The sequence below is a fragment of the Oncorhynchus nerka genome, linkage group LG18 (genome assembly GCF_034236695.1).
Source record: "Oncorhynchus nerka isolate Pitt River linkage group LG18, Oner_Uvic_2.0, whole genome shotgun sequence".
Taxonomy (NCBI): domain Eukaryota; kingdom Metazoa; phylum Chordata; class Actinopteri; order Salmoniformes; family Salmonidae; genus Oncorhynchus; species Oncorhynchus nerka.
Window position 1 is genome coordinate 60,946,070 of NC_088413.1, and position 13,132 is coordinate 60,959,201.

General features: G+C 43.7%; 2 protein-coding genes across 3 annotated transcripts in view; one reads left to right on the plus strand and one right to left on the minus strand.

Annotated features, from left to right (window-relative positions):
* The first annotated feature begins 294 nt into the window (after nucleotides 1-294).
* gchfr (GTP cyclohydrolase I feedback regulator) lies at nucleotides 295-2,724 on the plus strand. The gene is made up of 3 exons (XM_029688231.2): nucleotides 295-459; nucleotides 1,247-1,341; nucleotides 1,702-2,724. The coding sequence occupies exons 1-3, from the start codon at nucleotides 424-426 to the stop codon at nucleotides 1,829-1,831; spliced, it is 261 nt and encodes an 86-aa protein (XP_029544091.1). The 5' UTR covers nucleotides 295-423; the 3' UTR covers nucleotides 1,832-2,724.
* Nucleotides 2,725-4,843: 2,119 nt separating this feature from the next.
* LOC115146254 (dnaJ homolog subfamily C member 17-like) overlaps nucleotides 4,844-13,132 on the minus strand; it is a 59,934-nt gene continuing 51,645 nt past the window's right edge. The window contains exon 11 of one of the 2 annotated variants that reach the window (XM_029688230.2): nucleotides 4,844-5,264. In XM_029688230.2, coding sequence (XP_029544090.1) covers nucleotides 5,145-5,264 — 120 coding nt within the window. In that variant the 3' untranslated portion in view covers nucleotides 4,844-5,144. The remainder of the gene's footprint in view (nucleotides 5,265-13,132) is intronic. The other variant, XR_003866111.2, reaches the window with a different exon arrangement.

Genomic DNA, 13,132 nt, shown 5'->3' on the forward strand with positions numbered 1-13,132 from the left:
TGTCCAAATACAAACAGAGGGGAGTGTATACTCTTTAAACAAATAGTGCTGCTACATTTATGAGTGGCCCTGATTTTAATTGGTCTGACAAAAAGCCATACATATAACATCAGATATGCCTTTAATATAAAACATGTTCACATTCTGTCCAGTTTGATGCGTAAAATAAGCAATATTGTGTGCCTGAATGAATAGCTTTTTCTTTTACTATAATATTGGGACAAGCACGCGCACTGTGCATGCACCAGCATTGTTGACAAGTAGCTGGGAGAGCTATGATTGGTCCATTGCGATGGGTGTTTCCGCATTCTGTTGTGAGCTGTCAGTGCGAGTGTAACTTGGAAAGAGCACTGTCGTCTCTCTTAAGTAACTATCTTATCATCCATTCCCGGGGGACTATCCGTTAAACGGTTGAGATCCAGGATGCCCTATGTACTCGTTAGTACTCAGATCCGGCTGGTTAGTATTCCTCTTCCCGTCATAGCATACAGACTGCATCCTTGCGGTTGACGCGCACGCCGAAATGTTATAGAGACTAAAGACTTTGTAAAGGAAGGCTCTGCAACAATGTCGCCGATTTTGACGTGTAGCTTATTACATAGGTATCAGCTATGTCCATGTTTGCAACATTGTAACATTTGCAAACATGGAAGCGAAACAAATTCGAACTAGTGCATAGCAGCTCGCGTCTCGTTTCTTTTTCTTCAGTACACCAAATTAAAAACACGTTCACTGCTCAGTCAAAGTATGTAGGCCTATTTCTGTGCATAACTGGTAAATTGCTATAGAGATTGTGGATGGCATGCCATGCATATTTTCGGTGTTTGTCAATTTATTTCAAGAATGCAACGGAGTGTACAAAACATTAAGAACAGATGCTCGTTCCATGACAAACTGACCAGGTGAAAGCTCTGATCCCTTATTGATGTCACTTGTTAATTCCACTTCAATCAGTGCAGATGAAGGGGAGGAGACAGGTTAAATTAGGATTTTTAAATCTTGAGACATGGATTGTGTGTGTGTGCCATTCAGAGGGTGAATGGGCAAGACAAAAGATTTAAGTGCCTTTGAGCACACTGGTTTGTGTCAAGAACTGCAACGCTGCTGGGTTTTTCACACTGAACAGTTTCCTGTGTGTATCAAGAAAGGTCCTTCCTAATATTGTGTATCAATATTAGTAATGTGTTAATGTTTTGTACACTCTGCATATAGCATTTGTGCACACACCTGAATATCTGTTTTTCAGGAGACTGGGCCAACCATGGTAGGAGATGTATACTCTGACCCAGCAATAATGAACTACCTGGGAGCCAGGAAAACCACCATGCTGGGGAACAATTTGTGAGTGTTGAGTATATCTCATTGTATGTCTCCATCCTTACGGCCAAGATTATGACAAACCTCTGAGCGACGGAAGAATGGTGTAGTAGTGGTATAAGTTGAACCAGAACAGGACATAGGCTGTTGTTCTGTAGTTTGGGAGCAGACAAGCAGAGCTGATCGAACAACAGGGAAGTGTTGTCATCGCGATTCTGCCACAAGTGCTTTTGGGAAATGAACCAAGGTGTGGAGGGAATAATCACAAACACAATCCTGGCTCATTTAGCTGAGTTCTCCTGCGTGTATTCGCACTCCTGACAGAGTTCACAGAATGAGTTTGACATTTTACATCTGAGAAACTAAACTTTCTGCCCCTTGCAGCTCGGAGTACCACGTGGACGAACCTCCGCGGTTGGTGTTGGACAAGTTGGAGAAGATTGGCTTCCGTATGGTGACGATGACAGGCGTGGGACAAACGCTGGTGTGGTGCATGCACAAGGAGACTGAGTGACCTGACTGTGGATCAATGACACTGATAGTGTGTCTTGGGCCACAAGTTTGTGGTGGTAGTGTTCTGTCCAATGAGGAGCAAGAGCTAAAAACCTATATTGTACGTATTACATCAAAAATCAAGGATGGATTCTATACATTAATTTTGCTACTGTTCTTTGTGATGTAATGGTCCTTTGTCTTCCATTTATTTATTTTTTAGCAAGGGGTGCAGATTACTGAATTTCGAATGATCAATTTTCCAGATCGTTATTTGCCCCGTTAGCAAATGTGTGAATTTGTATAATGACACTACTTGTCCAAAATCTTTTGTACTCCCATTCAAACTCACTCCAATGTGATGGAGCAGCTACCAAATGTGTGTAGTGGCTTGTTCGTAATCTATCATAGCAATGGGTTTACAGACTTCAGGGAAACAGGACGATGTCAAGAAAAGTACATTCCAGAGCGGAATGTAGTTCACTTCATTACGAACTGAACCTGAATGTCAAGAGTATGATGTTGAATCAGTTCCAAAGTTTTACATTGCCTTTAGGCCAAGCAAATATTCCTCTATCCTGAATCCTATTCCATTTTCTCAAATGCTCTGTAAACAGGTGTCGATTTAACAGTGAACTGCTTAATTATGGGCCATTCCCAACATTGCAGAGAGAAAGAAAATAGAAAAGTAATAAATACACAATGAGTAATGATAACTTGGCTATATACAAGGGGTACCAGTACAATGTACAGGGTTATGAGGTAGATATGTACATACAACTAAGAAATAAGTGACAGATAAAACTGTCAAAAGTTGGTGTAAAAAGGAGCTGTGTGAGAATGTTAGTTTTCATATCATTGGTAATATAATTAGATGCATGTGAAGAAATTATAATAAAGGTGATTTGATATTTGTTCCGTGGCATGTCCCAACTCTCAAGGAGGTAGAGTATACTTAAAAGGACAGGTTGGAAGTCTGATCTCCCTGTCTGCCATCTGTCAGTACAAACAATATGGTAAGCATTACATTTGTTGGACAAATGTGTCATGCTCTCTGAAAAAAAAAGCTCTAAACAAGCCATTGGAACTGTGCCTTCACGCCTCAGGTTGAGGGGAAATAAGGCACGTCTGCAGTGGTTTTTAGACTCTCAAAGTGGGCCAGTGAGACCTCAGTACATAGGGAGAAGTTAGTTGGGTCCTGTAAGTGTGACGAGTGTGCTGCAGGCATGCCTGGTGGAGAGCATCTGAGCCAGCACTTCTGCTGCTACTGGGTGGTTTCATTAGTCTCTGGGCTGCCAGCGCATGTCTGAGGCTAACCCCAGATCACCAAGCCTTCGCCAGGCCTCCTGCCGTGACTTGGCCACAATTTACACCCAAATATCAAAAGGGCCCCTAATTTCTCCATGCGGGTACAACTGTGGTCGGTTCCAGGTTCTGCTGGCATCTGAGGAGCTGCCAGCTTCCACACGGACAGAGGATCTGAGGAAGAGGATGCTGTGAAGATGCCGCCGGAGGCTTCTCCTGTTGATTGGATGGCTTTTGTTGGGACGCCACATCTTCCTGTTTCATTTGCATGCAGCACAATCCGCTGGCACTGGGCACAGTCAGGATATGTTCCTGGAACTAATTGTATTCCCTCTTGTAATTTGGACTCAATGTTCAGCTTTTTTCTCTCGGGTATGACAGGCCGTCCATCAAATGCATAAATAGAACCATCTGATTAGTGTATATTGCAGTAGGAGAGGAGAGTGTGGGGAGAGAAGTGTTGGGACACGATGGCTCACACCACAGCTGGCCGTTGTGTAAGAGAGCTGCGGCAGGCTGGGAGTGCCGGGGAGATGGATCACTGGGTTGGACCAACCAGCTGGCTATGAGTCTCCAAAATAACACGATGACAGGAAGAAACTTCACACAGCCCCAGGAATAGACTACATTATACCATAGTCCCCTGAGGGACAACATACATCTATTTTGTTTTTGGATGTCCCACGGAGAGGACACTGTTACAAATGTTTGTTTCTCTGGTCAGAGTGACTGTAGCCTAGTTCAGTGTGTCAGGTCCTAAATGGAAGTGGCCCAGACATCCCAGCATTCGGCTGTGACATCAGGAGATCTCTTCCTCCATGAGCAACTCCTTTAACAGCCTCTGTTGAGAAACTCATCTGAAACCACAACATTCAGGCAAGAGAGGAACGGTCATGATACTGTATGAATATATCTTTCATGAACGCCAACGACTTACGGGACGTGTACATTTGATTTTCAGTTTAGTTGTTTTCACTGGGATGACCAACTAGTCATCAGATTATCTCTTCATGATACTTTCAAGGTTCAGATGTATTTATTGTAGCACAACCAGTAAACAAGATTTGAGAGGAGACGAGGGTGAATCGCACTTAGAATAGGCATATTTTGAACGCTAACTAACTACAATGTAAAAGTTCAGTGCAGGGTGGTACTAAAGTCTTCAGATCAAGTATCAGCCTTGAAGTTGTACAGTACCTTCGATAAACAAAACTCAAAACAATCATAACCATCACTGCTGTAATAAAGGGCCTCTAGAGTATATTCCCATTTCATCACGTGGGCCCACAAACATTCCCTTGAAAACATGCCTACAGTACTACCACAACCATCCCAGGCTGATTGACAGTTAAAAATGTAATAGCCATGATTTCCCCATCTTCTTTTCACATGGTCTGTGGTTTACACTGTTGGAAGACAACTTCAAATTGCATTAAAGGGAAACGACTCAGTCTCTTTGCTGCAAAGATTGTTCATTACCCTAACTTTTTACAGTTTGAGAAAGTGATACTGACAGATGCAAATGACATGATTGCATCATTTAGATGTTGGATGGCCCATCTCTTTGGGGTCTTTTGCAAAACGTTATGATAACATTCCTTGTTAGTATAAACTTCTTGTTCCCCTGTTCATCTTACAAGTGGTTTGGATGAAAAAGTACACTGGTTGAGTTTACATTAGAACAGTAGCTGGTAGTAATTCAGTAAATGACAAACCAGAAACACACCCGTTCTTTAAAAAACATGTTTATTCAACAGATATTTTTTTATTTTTTTTTAAACACAGATGAGATGTGCTTTATGAAACTAAAGCATCAAGTGTATAGTAAACTGTAGTTTAGTTGTGGCTGGGAAGAGCTGGTCTGGGGCCAGGATTCATTCAAAGGTACATTGAAGCGCGGAGATCACATTCACAGTATAGGGTGCAGATGTCAGCTCAAACGGAAATGACCTTCAAATGTCAAGCACCGCACGCTTACAGAAAACACACCTTGGATTGAATCCCGGTCTGAGACTGGATCTGGGCTGGTACTATGCTGCATCCTCCTCGTCCTCTCTCTGCATCTCCTCTATGAGTCTCTGTCTCTCTGATGCTTGTCTCATATTCATCAGCACCACGCTCTCATAATCCCGCTCACTGCTCAGGGCGCCCTGTAAGGGTAGACAAACAGCCTGATCAACAGGGACAGGCAGGCAGAGGACAGGTACAAAGCATTTACAACCTGTGATCTTTACCATAGTCATTTCACCACCTTTACTTTAGTTACCAGTGTAAAACAGTCTATATGAAGAAGCAAACCATGCTAAGCCATTGCATTAATAATGGGATAACACAGTGCAAATACAAAAACAAGCTCTACATGTGACATGTGTGCAACAGAGCATGGACCAAATGATAACTGTCTGTCACTCGTGGCTGCTGTCTGTTTTTTTCACGACAGGACCAGAGAGAGGAGAGGACAGGTGAGGGGAAGGAAGGAGAGGACAGGTGAGGGAGGAAAGGACAGGGGTGAAGGGAAAGGAAGGGAGGAGAGGACCGGACAGGTGTGTGGGAGGGAGGACCGTTTCAGACATACAGTGCCAAAAAGTTTGCCCCCTCTCTGATTCTCTATTTTTGATACTGAATGTTATGATCTTCAACCGAAACCTGAGTTTACCCCCAAAAAGATGCATAATTTTTTATTAAATAAATAAAATAAGTAACACCCAATTCCCCTGTGTGAAAAAATAATTGCCCCCTTACACTCAATAACTGGTTGTGCCACCTTTAGCTGCAATGACTGCAACCAAATGCTTCCTGTAGTTGTTGATCAGTCTCACAGACAGACAGACAGACAGACAGAGACACACAGTAAGCACTAGGCTGCACGGTAAGCACTAGGCTCCACGGTAAGCACTAGGCTGCACGGTAAGCACTAGGGGCTGACACACACAAGTATGCAAAGACACGCTTACCAGTGGTGTTTGGCGGATGTGACAAATACAATTTGATTTGATGCATGTGCACACACACACAGTCAGTCAGACACACACACCGCCCCTAATCCTCAATGGAGGGGGGGAGGCGGAGTGTCCACAGAATAAACCTGTTTTATAGGATTAGATGGAGGAAGTCTGCTGTGCCAAGGAAGTGTCTCCCTAACAAGCCAGTGAGCAGAGAGAAGTGAATGTGAGAGGGACAGAGTGGGACACAGAAGAGAAAGGGGGAGAGAGAGAAAGTGTAGAGAATGAAGAAGGGTTAGAGAGTGGCTCGGTGAGGTAAACCATCTGGAAAAGATCACTGGGACTCCAGCATCCACCCGTGTGTACAAGAGAGAGGGGTAGGAAGAGAGGAGGAGAAAGAGGGATGGCGTGGGGAGGCAGGCTCCCTCTCCATGCTGTTGGATAGACAGCTGTGATTATCATTCCAGTAATGTGAGATCAAGTCCTTGTCTAAGATGTAACCATGAAATATCACGCAAGCTCACTTAAGTAAATAAACAACTGTTGCATCTTCAATTAAACAAAACAAAGGGTGTAACTGTGGGCCGGAGGGAATGCAGTCCCCCCCTTCCACCCACCATACACCTTTACTCCACACAGACCTCTACTGGCCATTCTCTGAAATGCTTATATGAAAAACTAGGCTTATATGGACACTAATACTGTATGTCTCTATTTATTTCCCATGTAAGGTTAATAGAGATTCTATTGGTTCACTTCCCATGTAGGAGGTGAGCTCTGAACACAAACAGGGGTCTAAGGAGAGTGACACAGTTCTCCATAGATGAGAGCCGTTTCCTTGCCTGGTGGGCTCACACTCAACGTCTCTGGACAGGCAGTTAGGCGTGCAGACCAGCTCTGTGCATCCCTGACTAACTTAACACTGGGGAGGTGTGTTTGTGTGTGTGTTGCTCCATAAACACACCAGCGGCTGGAGAGAGACTAGGGAAACCACATAAGATAAACAATGAGGCCCACAACAAAGAGGACCAGGCCAGCAACAGAGGCAGGATGACAAACACACACACTGCTCCATTCCATGCTCGTTCGCTCAGGGCTGACTAACAGCACTGATATCACTCACGGCCCGGAGCCTCCCAACAGCATGCTACAACCTGACACCAGGCCAGCCGTAACATCAGCACCATACGCCAGGCAGGGCGGTGAGTCAGGGTGCTCCACAGCAGTCGGCAGGCTATGCTGCAGGTGGCCAGGCACAGTATTTTCCCCCACAGACAGATGGGATCAGGAGATCTGCTCTACATTAGACCCACCCGTCTCTGTGTGTGTGTTTGTCTTGTGTGTGTTTGTCCACAGTTCTCTCACTTTTGTTGAAAAGTAGTATCTGATCTGGCAAATGATCATACAAGGACTGTATATTCCTTCCTTTTTATTTTACTTAACTATTATTTATTTATTTCAGTTAATAACAAATTCTTATTTTCAATGACGGCCTAGGAACAGTGGGTTAACTGCCTGTTCAGGGGCAGAACGACAGATTTGTACCTCGTCAGCTCGGGGGTTTGAACTTGCAACCTTCCGGTTACTAGTCCAACGCTCTAACCACTAGGCTACCCTGCCGCCCCTTAAAGTGATAGTTCAAGATTTTGGCATTGAGGCCCTTTATCTACATCCCCAGTCAGATGGCCAATGCACAGCTAGCACGGGGGTGATAAGAGAGACTTCCAGCTCTTCTTCTCCCCCTCCTAAAATCACTCTCTCCCCAGCTCATGACAGAGGTAAGTCTCCCGGGGGCTATGAGGACCTGATGATGTCATGAAGGCCTATTATGTGTCATGGACCTGAGACGGAGCTGGTCTGCACGCCTAACTGCCTGTCTAGGAGCCATCAGCCGACAGCCCTCATTAACCTTAAATAGAGATTTAAAAGGAGTTGTGTTTGTGTACAATACTGATAAACATAGAAGTATTTGAATGATTTAGACAAGCCTGAAAAGGACTTTAAGCCATCACCTTCTTGCAGAACAATCTGATCCACATCGCCTCGCTCCAGTTTGCTTTCCCCCTCTCACCAAGATCCACTGCAAGCAATGAGACATCCTGCTCCAAGGTGTCTGAGACAAATAGGTTTAAACGCTACGTGTGAACTATCTTCTTTACAACAGCTCCTCCTATAGACTACGGTACTTCTACCAAACCATAGTGGTTGTCCAGGTAAATTACTGCTAGGTCTACAATAATACAGACGGTACTGCCGTCTGATGAAACTAATCAAGGGGCCATTTCTCTGCAGTGTGTGCGAGTGTGTGTGTGTGTGTGTGTCAGTGGGTTATGGAGCCGGTGATTTATAGGAGCCAAACACTTATTTAGAGATCATTAGGGGTGTGTTTGATATGTGCGAGTGTATGCCCAGATGCTCCCGCTAACTCAAAAAAACACACACTGGGCAGGAGGATCGCATATGCCACAGCCAAACTAAGATTCCTCACAAGAGTAAATTCAGGGAGAAGATCAATCATTTTTTTGAGGACAGACAAAACGATCTACAGACCGACTCCTTGTAATGATGGAACAAATACTAACTCATAATACTGCAATAACAGCTATTGAAATAGGCTCCAAGTCTACTTCCTGTGTTGTTCAGTAATTTCCACAATTAGTCCTGAAAACATGGTTTATGGATGCCATTCACAGGCAAAGGCCCTTTTCCATGAGAAGGAAAGCTAACCTATAGAAACAGGAACATACTGTATTTATGTAATACCCTAATAACTGCTGAAATGTAGCGAGAAGACAATAGACTTCTCTGAATGAGGTTTAACAGCCTTGACAGGGCCAAACCACGCAATAACTACTAAAACCTACTGTAGCAGCATGTGACAATGGACTGAGTAAGCTGTGTGCAGGTGGTCGTAAGCTAAATGAAGAGGTATTGGTGTCTAGGTGAAAGCTCTGGTTCGTGAATAGTGCAAAGTGTGAAGGAAGAGCCAGTCAGCACTGGATTCGGGGGGCTGTATAGGGCTGGATTTGAGCCTGCTGGATAGAGAGGGTGCATTTGGAAACCCATAAAGGAAATAAACAAAATGAAAGAGAAATGGAAGTTGAGACGTGAACTCCCTGTGCTCTGGCATTTCCCTGTATGATGGATGTGTTGGGGGTTTCTATGACGGGGGAGAGATGGGGGAGAGGGCTGTTCAGCTATGTAATATCCAACAATACATCTTTGTAATACCAGAATGATGTCTTTCACATCAGGGCCTTCCGGGAAAAGCCCTCTGATTGCAACATATTTGATTTTAAAACACTGGGGCCACTAAACCTGCAACAATGTAGAATTGAAACCCTCAATATCCCAAAAGAGACATGACAAAAAATTAAGTGAAACGAAGGTTAAAGTACAAATACACATAAAACATTTCTACTGTGTGTGCGTGCGTCTGAGTAAGCTGGTGGTTTGTGTGTGTCTGGTGTGCCGCCTGATGAGAGGTCTGTACTGCTGCTTTGAGCATGTGTTATGGTTCCTTATCTGCTTAATGTGCTGAACAAACAGCAACTGGAATGCAGCAGTCCACACACTGTTTACTTCAGAGCCCAGACATTCAAAGAACCCTAAATATCAACTCCTTCATTTAATAATTACAAATAATTCAGTGCCAGGAGACACAAGCAGGTAAACATTCTCAGACTTCCCTGACCTCCCACGGAGAACGGCACACACACACACACACACACACACACACACACACACACACACGTCTGGTCTGCTAGTCTGCAAACATGGCAATGAAGCATTACTTCTACAAATCTCACAGTGGGGAAAAAGTCAGTGTGTGTTCCAATCATAACAATACACAAGGATTTGAAATGGAACAGACTGTTTTATTAGAGGACATGATGTAATTCACGTCACGTATCTGTTAAGATTGCCTAGGTAAAATGTATGGGATGGTATAAGACCACCCCTGGAATTTGGTCCACAACTGTACATGAAGACAAGAGAACTTTGTCATGTTACACAATGAAACTTCTTCAGATGCAACTAAACTGCCTATCCTGAGGGACAGAGATCTATCCATTCAGTCAGGTGAGTTTCAGTTGGAGCTCTGCCACAAAGCTCATCACTGTCTATCTGACTCACTCGTCATTGTAGAGCGACAGTTACGACACAGGCTCTCTCACTGTCTAGTGATGGATTTTACTGGTTTGCATCCATTGTTTCAATCCTGTACAGATCTTCATCATACACTATCAGGGCCACAACCGAACTGCTGTGCATTCCATGTGAGAGGAAACACCTTAACACAGTGAAACACTGCTCTGTCTGTGGTTCACAAGACAAGAACACACAACAAAAGGCCCAAATGAATATCCACAAAAGCCTCAATTTTGCTTTATAGAGCCAGTCAAAGCAGTACCTGTAAGCACTTTTTCCTATTACAAAAACAAGCAGCATCCTAGGTTTGAGGGAGAACATAGTCGGCCCAGAAAGACCACAGTACTAACACTGCTCTGAGAAGGGAGAGATGGAGAAGAAGGCAGTCAGACACCCATTCTGCTCTTATGGACAATGGTACTCTTATGGTAATTACCCCAGTCTGGACAATGGTACTCTTATGGTAATCACCCCAGTCTGGACAATGGTACTCTTATGGTAATCACCCCAGTCTGGACAATGGTACTCTTATGGTAATCACCCCATTCTGGACAATGGTACTCTTATGGTAATCACCCCAGTCTGGACAATGTACTAAAAACAAACATGAGAGTAAACACACCTCAAACCCCTGGTCTGATGGTGAGCTCTGTGTAGGGTTGTAAAATTCCATTAACTTTCAATAAATTCCCAGGTATTCACAAAGTCCTGGTTGGGGGGATCCTAGAATGAGGAGGGAACAAGCAGAAACTCTGGAAACCTCCAACCAGGTTTCCTGGAACCCCAAGGAATTTATTGAAAGTTCCCAGAATTATGCAAGCCTAGCCCTGTGTGACCACATCACCACAGATAAAGCACGCTATCCTCTCCCTTGACGGTCTGCTTGCATGAAACCATGGCTTCCCAACAAAACAAAATAATGGATGGGGTAGGGGTGGAGAAAAAAAATACTGAATTGGGAGTTATTGAAATGCTCAGTTCCAGTCTTGGATAAATGTTATGATAAGGCAGTTCGTATATTTGCGTGAGTAATTGCATCTGTTAAAGGTCTGTTCTGGCGTTAGGGAGTTAATGGGGAAGGAAGGGTGGCAGGAATTTGTTTATTGGAGCCATTTTAAAAGATCTGATCAGTAAAGTAATCTTAGAGACCGAATTCAGTATATACAGTACGAGTCAAAAGTTTGGACGCACACTCAATCAAGGGTTTTTCAAAACTATGAAATAGCACATATGGAATCATGCAGTGTCCAATAAAGTATTAAAACCAATTAAAATATATTTTATATTTGAGATTCTTCAAAGTAGCCACCCTTTGCCTTGATGACAGCTTTGCACACTAATGCCATTCTCTCAACCAGCTTCATGAGGTAGTCACCGAAAGTGCATTTCAATTAACAGATGTGCCTTCTTAAAAGTTAATTTGTGGAATTTCTTTCCTTCTTAATGCGTTTGAGCCTATCAGTTGTGTTGTGACAAGGTAGGGGTGGTATACAGAAGATAGCCCTATTTGATAAAAGACCAAGTCCATATTATGGCAAGAACAGCTCAAATAAGCAAAGAGAAACAACAGTCCATCATTACTTTAAGACAAAGGTCAGTCAACCCAGAAAATGTCAAGAACTTTGAAAGTTTCTTCAATGGCAGTCGCAAAAACCATCAAGCGCTATGATGAAACAGGCTCTCATGAGGACCGCCACAGGAAAGGAAGACCCAGAGTTACCTCTGCTGCAGAGGATAAGATCATTAGATTTAAGCTGCACCTCAGATTGCAGCCCAAATAAATGCTTCAGAGTTCTAGTAACAGACACATCAACATCAACTGTTCAGAGGAGACTGCATGAATCAGGCCTTCATGGCGTGGGGGTTCTTTGCTGGTGACACTGTCTGTGATTTATTTAGAATTCAAGGAACACTTAACCAGCATGGCTACCCCAGCATTCTGCAGCAATACGCCATTCCATCTGGTTTGCGCTTAGGTGGGACTATCATTTGTTTTTCAACAGGACAGTGACCCAACACCTCAAGGCTGAGTAAGTGCTATTTAACCAAGAAGGAGAGTGATAGAGTGCTGCATCAGATGACCTGGCCTCCACAATCACCTGACCTCAACCCAATTGAGATGGTTTGGGATGAGTTGGACAGTTTCGCTTTGTCATTATGGGGTATTGTGTGTAGATTGCTGAGGATTTGTTTGTTTGTTTTATCCATTTTAGAATAAGAAAATGTGGAAAAAGTCAAGGGGTGTGAATACTTTCAGAAGGCACTGTATATATATATCCATCTATCTATACATAATTATTTTTGTCACATACACTGGATAAGTGCAGTTTTACAGGATGTTTCATCTCAGAAACCCTGGAGCAGAGTGTTGTGTTGTCTGGAGACAAACAGATGGCCACTAACGTTTCCTCAAGGTCAAAGACGAGGCACAATGATTGGGAGGATGCTAGAGTGGAGCACAGAGTATGACTGCTGCTGAGACCAGATGTAGACCATCCCAGAGACATGTATACACTAGCTAGAAGCTGAGCAGAGTGGGGTGTAGGCCTCTGGCCACTGCTAAAGCTTTATCTCTGAAGGGAAAAGTAAGTCTGTCAATAGCATAAACCCACAGCACATATCTGATTATCAATAGTCAGTGGCTTACAGAACATCAGTAGATATCACCAGACACTATTGCAAGCCTCCACTCAGCCAGAATGGGTTACGTTGGCCCATATTCTACTATGACTACAGTATTCCTACAACATTCCAATAACAAAACAACAGCAGCACAGGAAATCAGTAGAGTAGAGACAATGCCATGGAGATTAGTGATCGGTTAACCCCACAGGAAATGTGAGTAGACAATGCCATGGAGATTAGTCTCTCTCATCACACACACACACACACACACGTCACTGTGGCCCTGTCTGTGTGAGGAA